The following is a 13,684-nucleotide window of genomic DNA, read 5'->3' on the forward strand; positions in this document are numbered from 1 at the left end:
TACTGAAGAACTCTAGGTCCTTTGAGACAGTTTTCTCTTTTAGGCAGAATTTAGATTGGCACAGCTTCAGTGAGAAAGAGAGATTTGTAGAGACCAAATCCCAGATGTCATCAGACGTCGAGGTGTCCAATATTTGAATTATCAAAATTAGGGAATGAACCAAGTAAACAGGATAAAGTAGACTATCAGAAGACTATTTTATATGAAGAGATATTTCCTAGTCAGTCATAACCTTGTACAGCAGGTAAGGGGTAGGGTGGGGGGAACACCATCAGAGCAAGATCTCAAGCATGAATATACATTTTAATAGATATTTAACTGCTTCTTTCTTTTGACATTCTGAGAAGTATTTATAAAGCAAACCTGAAATAGAAATTGGATATTTACCTAAGAGATTCAAAAAGTCTAGGGATCAAAAGGAGAAAGTAATGAGACCTCTGTACGGGGAAAGTAATATCAAGGGACCAACGAATGAGTAACAGAGCTCAGAGCCTCTAGCCACCTCTTGTTTACACGTCTAATAAATCTAAGTTTACAGTGAGCTTTATAAAGACCAGCTCCACAGTTGTATTCTGAACAGAAAGAATAATCATAGTTCAATTTAACCCTACTGTGAAATATCATTATAAAATGCAACAGAAATCAAGGATAGTAAACTTTAAATACAGGAACAATTTCCCTTATTCCACCTGAACCCAAAGAAAACAATTTTACTCCAAGATCAATACATTCATTTCAGCTATCTCTTTCTCAGTTTCAAAAGATAACATTTCCAAACCCCAACCAAAGACTTCTTCAGACAAGTTAAGAAAAAGAAAGATAACTCTGATTACCCACTTTTCCTTAGGTTACATCAGTTTTTAGTTTTATAATAGTAATTGATAGGCAATGAGCTAAAATCACTAAAGCATTTTGCATAGCTTATCTCATTTAATTATCATAGCATGGTAGGTTCTAATATTACACCCATTTTACAGATGAAGAGTTGAGTTTCAAAGAAATTATAACTTGTCTAAAGTCAGTAAAGTGGTAGATATGGAATTCAAACCCAGGTACTCCTTAACAACTTTTCTTGTTCACAAATTTTTTTTTCAAAAAAGTATACACAGATATATGTAAAGATCAAGAAACAAAGAGTTTTCTATTTATAGTGTTGCTTACTAAAGCTTTTTAGTATATGTATTTACCACTAAGTTTTCTAAGAATTAGCTTTCATTTTGACAAGCCCAAAAAAAGGGATTTTCAGCCCATATTACATACAAAAAGTTAGTTTCCCTAGTGGTATAAAGAGCCCTCCAAAACTGGTAAGTTCAACAATCCTACAGAAAAATGGCAGATGATATAAACAATTCAGAGAAAAAGAAACACAATTAGATTTTTAAACATGCAAAAAGTGCTCAACCATCCTCATTTCAGAAATGGACACTCAATAAGAACAGGAGCTTTGTTCATTATTGTATCCTCTGCAACTAGAACAGTATTTGGCTTTAACAGGTGTTCAATAATTTGCTAAATATACAAATATATATACCAAGATCAGGAACTGTGTATAAGTTTTCTACCATTTGTGTGAATAAAAGATTATTACATGTATACATGAAGCTTTTACATGCATAAATATATGAAAGGCAAAGAGAGAATCATAGTGGTTACATTTGGGGAAGGGAGAACAGTGGTTAATTTTTAAAGTGGGAGTTAAAATTTGCAAAAAATTTTGAACATCAAAATTTTAAAAAGAACCATCTCTAAACTAAACTCTCACACTTATGCTCATGCTTATGCATTTTTTAAAGGCTGCAGTTGACCAATATCAGCAAAGAGCAGGAGACCAAAACAATTGTGATTAGCAGAACTGTTAAGAGAAAAAAGGGATATGAATATATTTTATATTGCTTATATTAAAAACAAAATAATTGGAAGGATTATAAAATAGTTACCTTTCAGGGAAGGGAGGGAACAGTACTGAGAGGAAAGGAATGGAAACCAGATTTTTCTAAATACACTTTATTTTGTAGTTTTGTCTTTGAAATCTGAGAAAATTTTTACATAACGGTAAAAATTATATCAAAATAGAAAACAGGAACCCTAAAAATTGCAAGCAAATGAAACAAATGAACTTCTCTGTGTAACAAGTTAATAATGCAATTACACAGAAAGGAACTCCTGGCAGGTGACTTTCAGATACAATATTTAACTATGCATCCCAGATAGGACATGTCCCAAGGATAAAAGGAATTGAAAATACAAATACTTTTCAACAATCATATTGTTACTAATAATTTTTTGTGAATTTATGTGTGTTTGTATGTATATATACACGTACATTAAAATAAAGCAAATGAGCAATTATATTAATGTCATTAGGAGCCACTAGATAGAAATAAAAGAAATTTAGGTAAAAAACCTACAATCAAAAATTTAAACTGGAAATATATTGTTATGAACTCATGACATTTTTTTTCTTAAAGGGGGGTGCTTTCTTCTCTCCCCAGTGAAAAGGGCTAAAAACTATAGCTAGCCTGGTGACATTATTGGTCCCAAACACTCAAATTGTCGTTTTTAAATATTATTTCCTTCTAAAGTGAAATATGGGGAAGCGGACTTGGCCCAGTAGATAGGGCGTCCGTCTACCACATGGGAGATCTGCGGTTCAAACCCCGGGCCTCCTTGACCCGTGTGGAACTGGCCCATGCGCAGTGCTGATGCGCGCAAGGAGTGCTGTGCCACCCAGGGGTGTCCCCCGCGTAGGGGAGCCCCACGCGCAAGGAGTGTGCCCCGTAAGGAGAGCCGCCCAGCATGAAACAAAGTGCAGCCTGCCCAGGAATGGCACCACACACAGGAGAGCTGACACAGCAAGATGACGTAACAAAAAGAAACACAGATTCCCGTGCCGCTGACAACAACAGAAGTGGACAAAAGAACATGCAGCAAATGGACACAGAGAACAGACAACTGGGGCGGGGCAGGGAAGGGGAGAAAAATAATAAATAAAATAAATCTTTAAAAACTAAATAAAGTGAAATATGTCTCTTTACAGAAATAGCTGGCTCTGGGTCTAGGACAGGAAATACACAAGATAAGTCTGAAACAACTCTTTGTGTCAGAAAGCAAGGTGGCCACCAAAGACAACTGGATTACTGTATGCAGACACTTCAAAAAGACAGCTGGAGTCTTGGCTCTCTCTGGTCAAAAATGGAAAAAATTACTTTTAGCAGATTTAAACTAATTCAATCCATGTGCTCATAAATCACCTCAGAAGGATGGTAGGGAACCAGCACATCCATTCTGAAAAGAGGTACTGGGAAATTCTTTACTGAAGAAATTCAGCTAATAAACGTGGAAAGAGTGACAGAGCTACAATATCACTGCTTTGAAGTCCCTAAGGATATAAGGTTGTAAACACCAATCAACAATGGTTGCTAAAACACTGGGTGAAAGACTGAGAACTTCATCATGTTGTGCCAGACTGACAATGCCTGAACCCAGGAATCACTCTCCACATCACAAAAAGAGAGGCCAGAGGACAGCACGTACCCCTGAGTACTGTTGCTGGCAGGCACACCTATGGTTTGTGTACCTATTAAGTATTCATGCCAAGACATTCAAACCTAAATCTGGTCAAGCCTCTAGATATAACCACCAGTTTACAGGAAATTCAGGAGATATGAAAAAATACATAACATCTTGGGAATGCAATCAGCAATATCCAGACTGTGGGATATTCCACTGGACAAATGACCAGGCTTCTTCACCAAATAAACGGGAAAAAATAAAAAGGGGGGGGGGGAGAGGAAACCTAGAGATACACACAGATTTAAGAGACAGATAAACCAAATGTGGTATGTGGACTTTTGGGATCCTTATTCTAACAAACCAACTATCAAATGACATTTATGAGACAATCAGGGAAATTTTAATATTATTTGATAAGTTATTATTTAGGTGCAATAATGACTGATTATTTTTTAAAAAGGAGAGTCCCAATGTTTTCAAGATATATACTGAATTATTTATAGATTGAATTAAATATCTTGGATTTGCTTTAAAATCATGGGGGCTGGGGGATGGTGACATTTCTAGATGAAACAAGGCTGGACACCTGGTAAATGTTGAAGGTGAAAGTGGATAATGTTCATTACATCACGCTCTCTACTTGTATGTAGGTTTGAAAATTTCCACCATAAAAAGTCCTCAAAATGAGATTGTGCGCCTGAAAATATATTCCTTGGTCAAACAGCATAAATTCATTACTATTTGTGATTCTGCTCATTCGAGCATAGCTTTACAGATTATAGATGTCCTAGGAAACTGTTCTCATTTGTCCAAGGTAATCACTGATCTAGAGAAGATGAGAATAAGTCCTTGGAGTCAGGCAAATGTGTATCTCAGCATCATATACTTAAAAAATGCTAGAAACAGGAAAAGACTTTGTGATTTTCCAACTTTGAAAAGACACCAAAAGAGGTGCCTCAGCAGCCAGGGGCAAAATAAAGGAGGTGGCCTGTGGGCCTGGGGGCCTCAGCCCTGCGGCAGAAGGAACAGCCCTTCTTCCACCGTCTGTTTAAACAAGGGCAGGACAAGGTAAACACTCTATAGAAAGATGTCTCATAGTTTCCCTAAAGTAATTCCTGGCAATAAGCTCAGCAACTCAACCTAGCTTTCTGAAGGAAATCATGATGAATGTGTGCTCACAAGGTCTCTTTTTTTATTCTTTTTATCTTACCCCAAATGAACCCAGAGCCTACCAGTTTGTCAGTCCTAGATAAGGTTTTTCTTCTTTTTTTTCCAAAGATTTATTTCTCTCCCCTTCCACCACACCCCCCCCCCCCGAGTTGTCTGCTGTGTCCATTTGCTGTGTGTTCTCCTGTGTCTGCTTCTATTCTTACCAGCAGCCCAGGAATCTGTCTCTTTTTTGTTGTGTTATCTTGCTGGATCAGCTCTCTGTGTGCGGCACCATTCCTGGGCAGGCTGCACTTTCTTTCATGCTGGGCGGCTCTCCTTATGGAGCGCACTCCTTGCACGTGGGGCTCCCCTACGCCAGGGACACCCCTGCATGGCATGGCACTCCTTGCGCGCATCAGCACTGTGCATGGGCCAGCTCCACATGGGTCAAGGAGGTCCGGGTTTGAACCGCGGACTTCCCATGTGGTAGGCGGACGCTCTACTGTTGAGCCAAGTCTGCTTCCCAGGTTTTTATATGTGAGCCCTTCCTCCAAGATGAATAGGCCCCACCTGCCAAGTGGCATGCTTTATTAGTCTGGAAGCTTCCAAATGCATTTCTGTAGGAATTACGGGTGTCAACCATAATCAGACTGTCCTGCTGGTTGTTAGTCCAGGGCTTCAGCTGCTGCACCCAGCTCAACAATCTCTTCCAGGTGACCAATCTTCACTGGCCTCGTGAGGACACACCAGCAGTTTCAGGACTGCCACCACTCTGCCTACACAGTGGAAGGCACACCAAACCTCTTAGAGCATCAAGCATTCTTTGTCCATGGTTCCTCGGAGCACTTTGTCACTGCCTGTTTCTTGATCACTCCTTATTTCTTCTCTCCAACTAGTTGAGACTGGCGCTGTCCAGCTTTTTAAAGAAAAAGCCAAGAGCCAGAACAGCAGAGCTGTTAACTATTCTTTCTTTTTATTCCAGTGATAACTATTCTTTCTTTTTATTACAGCCTTCATCCTTTCAGGGCAAATACGTACTCTTGGGTAGGGAGTGGGGCAGAATGAGGAGAACACAGATTCCCGGTATCCTTGGACCCACTGATGTCTCCACCCCTCACGTCCCACCACAAATGTGGCTAATTAGGGGCAGGTTCTTGGGCTTTCCCTGACGACTCAAGAGATGTAGCTGGACTCTGCTTAAACGACCCTGGTCACTGCATGACAAGAATAAGTTACCACAACTATTTCCTGAAAGACAAGGATACGTTTTGCCCAGGGCTCCCAGAGGACCTCTGGCTGGGGTGACTTGTTACTAATTCTATCCCTTACCTAATCAAGTCTGAGCCCAGATAACTTGCCCCATATCTCTATGGAGTGAGATTTCAAAACCACGGTGATTTGGTTCCAGTGATTAAATATATTCAAAGTTGAATAACTTTTATTTGCCACTAACAATATTTTCTAAATATAATTCTTACTTCTTGGAAGATAATGTCTTAACTTTTATTTCCAGTTTCTTTGACTTCAGCTTGTCAGTGCATTTCCTGCATGCATTGTTCATACAAAGAAAACAGCTGTTATCAGACTGTGCTCTGTTTGTCTACCTAATAATTCCAATCTAAAGCAGTCATGATGGGTAAATAAAGGACCAACTAAGCAACTGCCCAGAGTCCTAACCTACCATTCTCAACAAAAATACAATTCTGAGATTCTTAACCACATTTACTAAAGAACAGACGGTTTCAGTTAATATATCAAGTACAAGTTAAATAGGATCAGATGAATAAACTTTCTGCCCTCATCTCAGTTCTGTTGTAAGGAATCCTTCTCTATACTCAATTATAGATATACTACATACTATAATACAGATATACTATATTTTCTCCTGAAAGTTTTAAAATTTTGTCCTTTCACGTTTAAGTGTTTGCATCATCTAGAATTGATATTTGTATATAAGAAATACAGAGCCATTGCCCTTCTTTTTCATATTAAATGACTACCCCTCACTGACCAACTATGCTAGCTCTATTTTATATACCAGGTTTCCTTACATGTAGGGGTCTCCATTCCACTGGTTAGTCTATCTCTAGGCCAATTCTACATTGTCTTAATTACTTAGGATTTGCAATCGGTCTTGACATGTGGAAGGGCAAATGTCTTCCTTTCTCCCATTGGTTCTTTAGTGATAACTTGGCTCTTCAAAGCCCTTTGTGTGTTTCAATGTACATTTTGGACTCCATTTTCAGCTTCCATGGAAAAGTCCATTAGGATTTTAATTAAGATTGCATTTGAATCTACAGATCAGTTTGGCAAGCACATCTTTATGACAAATTTTCCTGATTGCTAACTTTTATGTGTTTCAATAAGTTTTACTATTAGACTTCTTTTTTTTTTTGGTGAAGATATACTCCTAGATATGTGACTTTTTAATAGCTACTCTAAAAATCTTTTTTCACCCCCAGTTTTAATTGCATTTTCTAGCTGTTGCTGGTGCAAAAATATATAACTGGATTATTTCATATACAGGAACCTTGCCAAACTTAATTACTAATTCTAAAAATTTTTCTTTATATTCCACTTACAGGTTTTCTGTGTAGACAAGCATGTCATCTGTGGATAATGACCACATGGTATTTTTCATTTGTAAATTTTCTGCATGTATTAAGTCTCCAGCTATGGCATCCACATAACGCAGAATAGAAGAAATGATTGAATGAATTGTTTTTTACTTGCTGTCAAGTAAGTTATTTGTTGTAGATTTTAATGAGATTAAAGAGGTTCTCTTCTATTTCTGGTTTGAAATCATATTTATTAATCATGAATAACTAATTTGGCTGAAAGTTTTTTTCTTTTTTAGGATGATCATACGGTTTTCCGCTTTCATCTATTAATGCTACTAGTACAGTGAATGGTATTCATAGATTTCTAACATGGGTTCAAGATTTCAGATTCTGACTAACCTGCTCTAAGTTAGTATCTTATACCATATCCAGTGATACTGATGAAATAAACATCTATATCTTTTTCAAACATAATACTGGAGTAAAACTTTCAACAAATTAGAAGATCAGAGCTCAGAACAAATTTGATAAATTAGGTACAAGGGTAAAGAATTATCCCTGTGGAACAGAACCAAGATGACAATCTGTCCTATAAATACAAATTTGGCAACAGCATGATATAGGCTGATTTTCTACAAAGCAACTCAAGGTAATTTCTGGGGGGAAAAAAAGTGCCATCAAAATGGAGCATTTATTTTGTATATCCTCTAACCCTGAAGTATTTTTGGTTCTAGGTATTAAGGAAAACCCTAATTCTTTTGTTGATACTTCTGTAGAACCAACCCAAAAGGCGAATAAAATCCACAAAACTATGATAAAGATCATTGGCTAAGAGAAGCACACAGCATATCAGTAATTCAGAATTGAAAACAAAATGTAAACTGTTCTTTCCCTGGGGCTGACAATATTAAAAGACATTGTAGAAGGTCTCTACAACTTTATTATGGAAGAATATCCACTGGTCACAATTTCCTTATGAAATCACAGGATTTTCAGAGGGGAAGAGAGTTCATGGTTTATTTGGCCCAAACTCTCCATTTAAGTTACCCAGTGGTTCTGAGAAAAATTAGTTTGCTGTTAATCATCACTTGGGATGGATGAAAAATATTTAACTCCTGTACTTATATCATCACAGAAACAAACTCGATTTGCTCGGCATGCCTTATTTTCATTATTTACATGACGCCTACCCTAGGGATACTGTTTCTCTGGTCAGTGGCCTTCAAACCGCACCCACGATGCTGCTCCATGCAGTGGGGCTGGAGGAGGGAAAGGGAGGGGTAGAGGGTCTTCAGAGCCGAGAAGCAAATCACAGACTCTGGAAAGGGAACCAAGAGGGCTAACACAGGCCGCTCGTCCTGAGCGCTGCCTGGGCTCAGGGACCTCCTCAGGCACTCTCGGTATACTAACACATTAAAGAGCTTGGAAAGTTAGGTTACATGCAGGGAGAAAACTGTTTCTGGACTATGTACCGAAAATAAAGCTTACATATTTTTGTCAGGGAAGGACACGAAGATACAGTGATTACCACTGCAGTAGGAGATGAAGTGGGGTGGGGAAGGGCCTCTATGGGGAGCTGTATCAATCTCTCAAGACAGTGAGATTTTAATAATTTCCTCATTAAATTTATGGTACACAAACGGTTCCCAGCTTTAAAAAAATTATTAAAAATCCCTGTTCTCCTTTAATTGGCAAATTAGTTAAGCCATGATTTAATAATTTCTGTGTGATTAGGATTCATAAGGCTTCTCTGGTCCCATTTAAAAACATGCATTTCTCGCTCTCACTCTTCAATATTTTATAATCCATATACTTCTGATGTTTCTCTTCCAAGGGGTAACTGATGGTACAGCACTCATTCGGATATTTCAATAATTTTATCTAATGTTTGTAGGTGTCTTTGAACTTTCCAAAGATTTCACCTATGTGCTCAATGGATTGATAGGATGTGTATGTTAAATATATAAAGGCTGTCTTCTCTTTAGAGATCAGTAGACCTGCCAGGTTTATTCTTAGGCATTTGATTTCCTGAATAGAATTAATTTAGCCCTGGACTCCCTAAGAAGCTGAGAATAACTACAGAAGGAAATTTAGAAAGAAGCTCACTGCCATCCATATAATTTGCAGTAAATCCATCGGGGGGGAACTGTCTATAGCAGGCTGATATGCTTCATTCAAGTGAACAAAAGAAAACTCTTTTTTCCCTAATTACCTAAAATTTAACTGATCACTTCAAAGTAAGCACAAATGGAGACATTTTGTGGATAAGGGGCAAATACATACAAATCGGAGAAGTGATCTGCACACATTTTTTTCCAGGAGAACAATAATTGAGAAAAGAATCATGGGTGCAAAAATGGGGTAAAGGTTGTACAATCTACAACATTAAACAGACAGAAAAGAAAAACTATGTTGTAGAAATTAGTCATTAATAACTCCTTTTCCCAAAAGCAATTTTCATAATGACAATAAGATATACCCATTACTGATAATTTTGTAAACTATTTGACTAAACCAATACGAGCATTCACACGTGTCACTGTGTCAGGGTACTTCATACTGAAACTAGAGAACTGTGGTATCTGTTACATCTCATTCATTTGGGACAATGTCTAGGACTAAACCATCAAGGGAATAAAAACATACTCAAGTTGTTAGACACTATAAAATGGACACGTTCAGCCGACACTGGGTATTGCTAAAAGTCTTTGTTTAAATTTAACTAAATTGTGTCATCAGGCTGGCAGTATTACCATTCATTCTTAATAAAGCCAACAGGAAGATCGAATGACTAGAAGCTAAAATAGCATGGGGAGGCAGAGTCATAAAACATGTATGATAAAAAAAGGAACCCAGCATCAATTTCAGTAAGTAGTTCTGAACAACCTTTTTAAATAGCCAACTAAAGGATTTATATGTCCCCCTAAAAACACGGTTGCTAAAACAAAGTTTTGTTCTTTGTGCTTACAAATAACAGATGATGACCTCTTGGATAAAATGGGAAAAAGTACCTGAGCTAAACTCTGTCTCTGAGGTGATAATATCAATGTAAATACTCAATACAAAGGGGAAAAAAAATGGAGAAGAGATACATTTGTTTCTGAACCCAATTTTACTTTATATAACAAAAAGATAGCAAAAATAACTTTTAAAAAGCTGTCCTACCTGTGTTTTTTGATACCATTGGAGAGAGAATCTCCACCACCACAATCTTTTCCTTCAGACATTCTGTTTTTTCTACAGCTCAAATGCTCTCCTTCCTCCTCAAATGAGTGTGCTGTCACTGCTTCCAAGCGACTCAGGGACTGCTCCGACTCAGAATCTGCGGCAGAAGAGGTCCACAGTTAATGAAGGGAACTCAGTAGCAGTGGATAACTTCCTTAATGCATCCAGCTCTGAAACTTAAGCGGACTACTTTGTCCCTCAACAGCCCAACCGTTAACTACCTCCTCAGGGATTTCAGTAAGACTAAAGTAGATTTAGGAAACAAATACTTACATAAACTTACAATAAACAGATTTTATACCTTAAAAAGATTTCCAAAGATTACTCAAGTCATTAAGAAATCATATTCTTTGATTCCCCCAAAGATTTCTATTTTTATCTTCCCTGTGAACACATCTTAACCAAAATGTACCAAAAAATTCTATTTTTAAAATGCAATGCATATAGGGACGCAGACACGGCTCAACTGATAGAGCATCCATCTACCAGGGTTCAATCCCCAGGGCCTCCTGACCCGTGTGGAGCTGGCTGACGCATAGTGCTGCCACATGCAAGGAGTGCCATGCCACACAGGGGCGCCCCCACACGGGGGGGCCCCATGCGCAAGAGTACGCCCCGCAAGGAGAGCTGCCCCCCAGGAGTAGCACCGCACACACGGAGAGCTGACGCAGCAAGATGACGCAACAAAAAAGAGATGTAGTTTCCCAGTGCCGCCTGATATGCAAGAGGACACAGAAGAACAGACAGTGAATGGACACAGAGCAGGCCATGGGAGGAAGAAAAAAAAAATCTTTAAAAAAAAAACCTCATATAATGAAGAAACTATAGTGGCTGCACTTGGCAGTAGTTTAAATGATATCCTATACTGTAGACACAAAGGCAAAGGTAATTTAAAAAACACTTTTTCTAGTATGAAGTTACTAAAATATTCATGAGCTGAAGTCCCAAGTAGCCATGTACTATCTAATCATCAGGCAGGCATTTTTAGGATGAAAATGCCACGTTCCCTAGTGGCTATATGCTTAGAGTGGACCATCTGCCTGTTTAAGGATAATAAGACAACATACTTTTGTATAATACATTATTGTTTTCAGGCACTGTCACATGCTCATCTCATTTCAACCTCTCCAGCATGCTTTGATGAAGGTGAGGCAGAACCCTGGGGTTAAGAAGTGGTCTCGTGGTTTTTAAGTTGGGAAATCAGGACTTGGACACAGGTGTTCTGGCTCCTTGCTTAATGCTTATTGCAGCTCAAAGTAGCAGGCACCCATCTCCATGCTGTAAACTATAAAACTCAGGATGGTGCCAAAGTTTTTATTAAAATGTAAATTCAAGATAATCTATACAACTCCTATCTTTAGCAGATGACTAGAGACACAACTGTCCTCACAACTGAAAGAGGAAACCCCTCTTACAAATACTCAAAGTAAATTTCCTGAACAACCAGATTTACAAAAAACCCTGTTTAGTATGTTTAATAACTAAACTGTTCAGGAAATAAAACATTTTAGTGCCTTCTTTTCCCCCATCGCATTGTAAAACTCGGAATAACTGCTGGATAAGCTCAATTCAGCTGGGATGATAAACCCTGGGTTCTGGTTAATGTGCGTTACCTGGCTGCAGAATGACTTTCAATGCCAGCAAACTTTTAAAAAATTGTCTGAAAATACAGATTTGTTTTTTCATCTATCAAAATAAAGAAACAGTTCTTTTTAATAGTAAACTTAAAGAGATTTATTTTTCATTGTCACTTTTGGCAGGCAGTCACAAAATTTTAAAGACAACCTCAATAACCAATAATAAGGAGACGGTTTCCTGCTAGATGAAATAAGCAGTTGTAAAAATTACATTTACGAAAAGCAATGGAATAAAAGAAAGGAATGCTGTCCCCTCCCCTGCTTCCAATGGCAAGGCCCCCACGTGAACGAGTGTAGGAGTGAGTGAATGCAGACACCCGGACCTGGTGGCGTGCGCAGCCGGAAGCTCCTGGCATTCAAAGAGAGCTTTGTCATAACACTCGCTGGATACAAGCTTAAGGAACAGATGCCTCAGAGTCTAAATTCCAACTGTAACACACTAGAATATCAAAATGCCCGGCTTTCAACTAAAGATTATGTAACATACAAAGGAAGAGGACGCGATGCTCAGGCAAAGGAGATGAGCAGAGCAGTGGAGCCGACAGTGAGGAGGACCAGACCTGGGACACACCAGACAAGGACTTTCTAAAAATGGTCCTAGATGTGCTCAAAGAGCTAAAGGAACACATGGACAAAGAACCAGAGGAAATCAGGAAAGTGAGAGATGAACCAAAGAGATATCAATAGAGAAATGGAACTAAGAAAAGGAACCAAACAGATAAAGACCACAGTAACATAATTCATAATTTCCTGAAAGGGGTCAATAGCAGATTGGTGCTGACAAAAGAAAGCATCAGAGAACTTGAAGATAAGACCATTTAAATCATCCAATCTGAGGAGTAGAAAGAGTAAAGGAAAGTGAACAGAGGAACCCGTGGGACCCCATCAAGTATACCAACATATGCACTGTGGGAATCCCAGAAAGGAAGGGCAGAGAGAACATTTAAAGAAATAATGGCTGAAAACTTTCCAAACTTAAAGACATAAATACACACATCCAAGATGCTCAATGAACTCCAAACAGAATAAACGCATATAGATCCACACCACACCATGTTATAATCACGCTGTCGAATGCCGAAGACAGAGAATTCTGAAAGCCACAAGAAAGAAGCAACATGTCACGAACAAGGGAACCTCAATGAGATTAACTGCTGATTTCTCATCAGAAACTGCAGAGGCAAGAAGATAGGGGAGGACATTTTTAAAGTGCTGAAAGCAAAAAACTGCCAACCATGAATTCTACATCCAGAAAAACTGTCTTTCAAAAAGGAGGGAGAAATTCAGACATTCCCTGATAAACAAAACCTGAGGGACTTCATCACCACTCGACTGGCCCGCAGGAGGTGCTAAAGAGAGTTTTGCAGGTTGAAAGGAAAGAAAACTAGACAATTGAGTAAAGTCACATGAAAAAAATAAAGATATTCAGGGAGAGTGATGGCACGGGGTAAATATAAATGCCAGTCTTATTGTATTTTTTATTTGTGTCTCTACTTTTTCTTTCTACAGGATCTAAAAGGCAAATTCATAAAATGTAACAATAAAAAAAGCAAACAATGATTTTTACATAATGCTAAATTTAAAAAGCAGAATACCATT

General features: G+C 38.3%; 1 protein-coding gene across 2 annotated transcripts in view; it reads right to left on the reverse strand.

Moving 5' to 3' along the window:
• The window catches only part of OSBPL1A (oxysterol binding protein like 1A), a 238,509-nt gene that overhangs the window by 69,961 nt on the left and 154,864 nt on the right, over positions 1-13,684 (reverse strand). For both annotated transcript variants that reach the window (XM_058277558.1, XM_058277559.2), the window contains one exon: positions 10,389-10,545. In XM_058277558.1, the coding sequence (XP_058133541.1) occupies positions 10,389-10,545 (157 nt within the window). The remainder of the gene's footprint in view (positions 1-10,388; positions 10,546-13,684) is intronic.

The sequence above is a fragment of the Dasypus novemcinctus genome, chromosome 16 (assembly GCF_030445035.2).
Source record: "Dasypus novemcinctus isolate mDasNov1 chromosome 16, mDasNov1.1.hap2, whole genome shotgun sequence".
In the NCBI taxonomy this organism is placed as follows: Eukaryota; Metazoa; Chordata; class Mammalia; order Cingulata; family Dasypodidae; genus Dasypus; species Dasypus novemcinctus.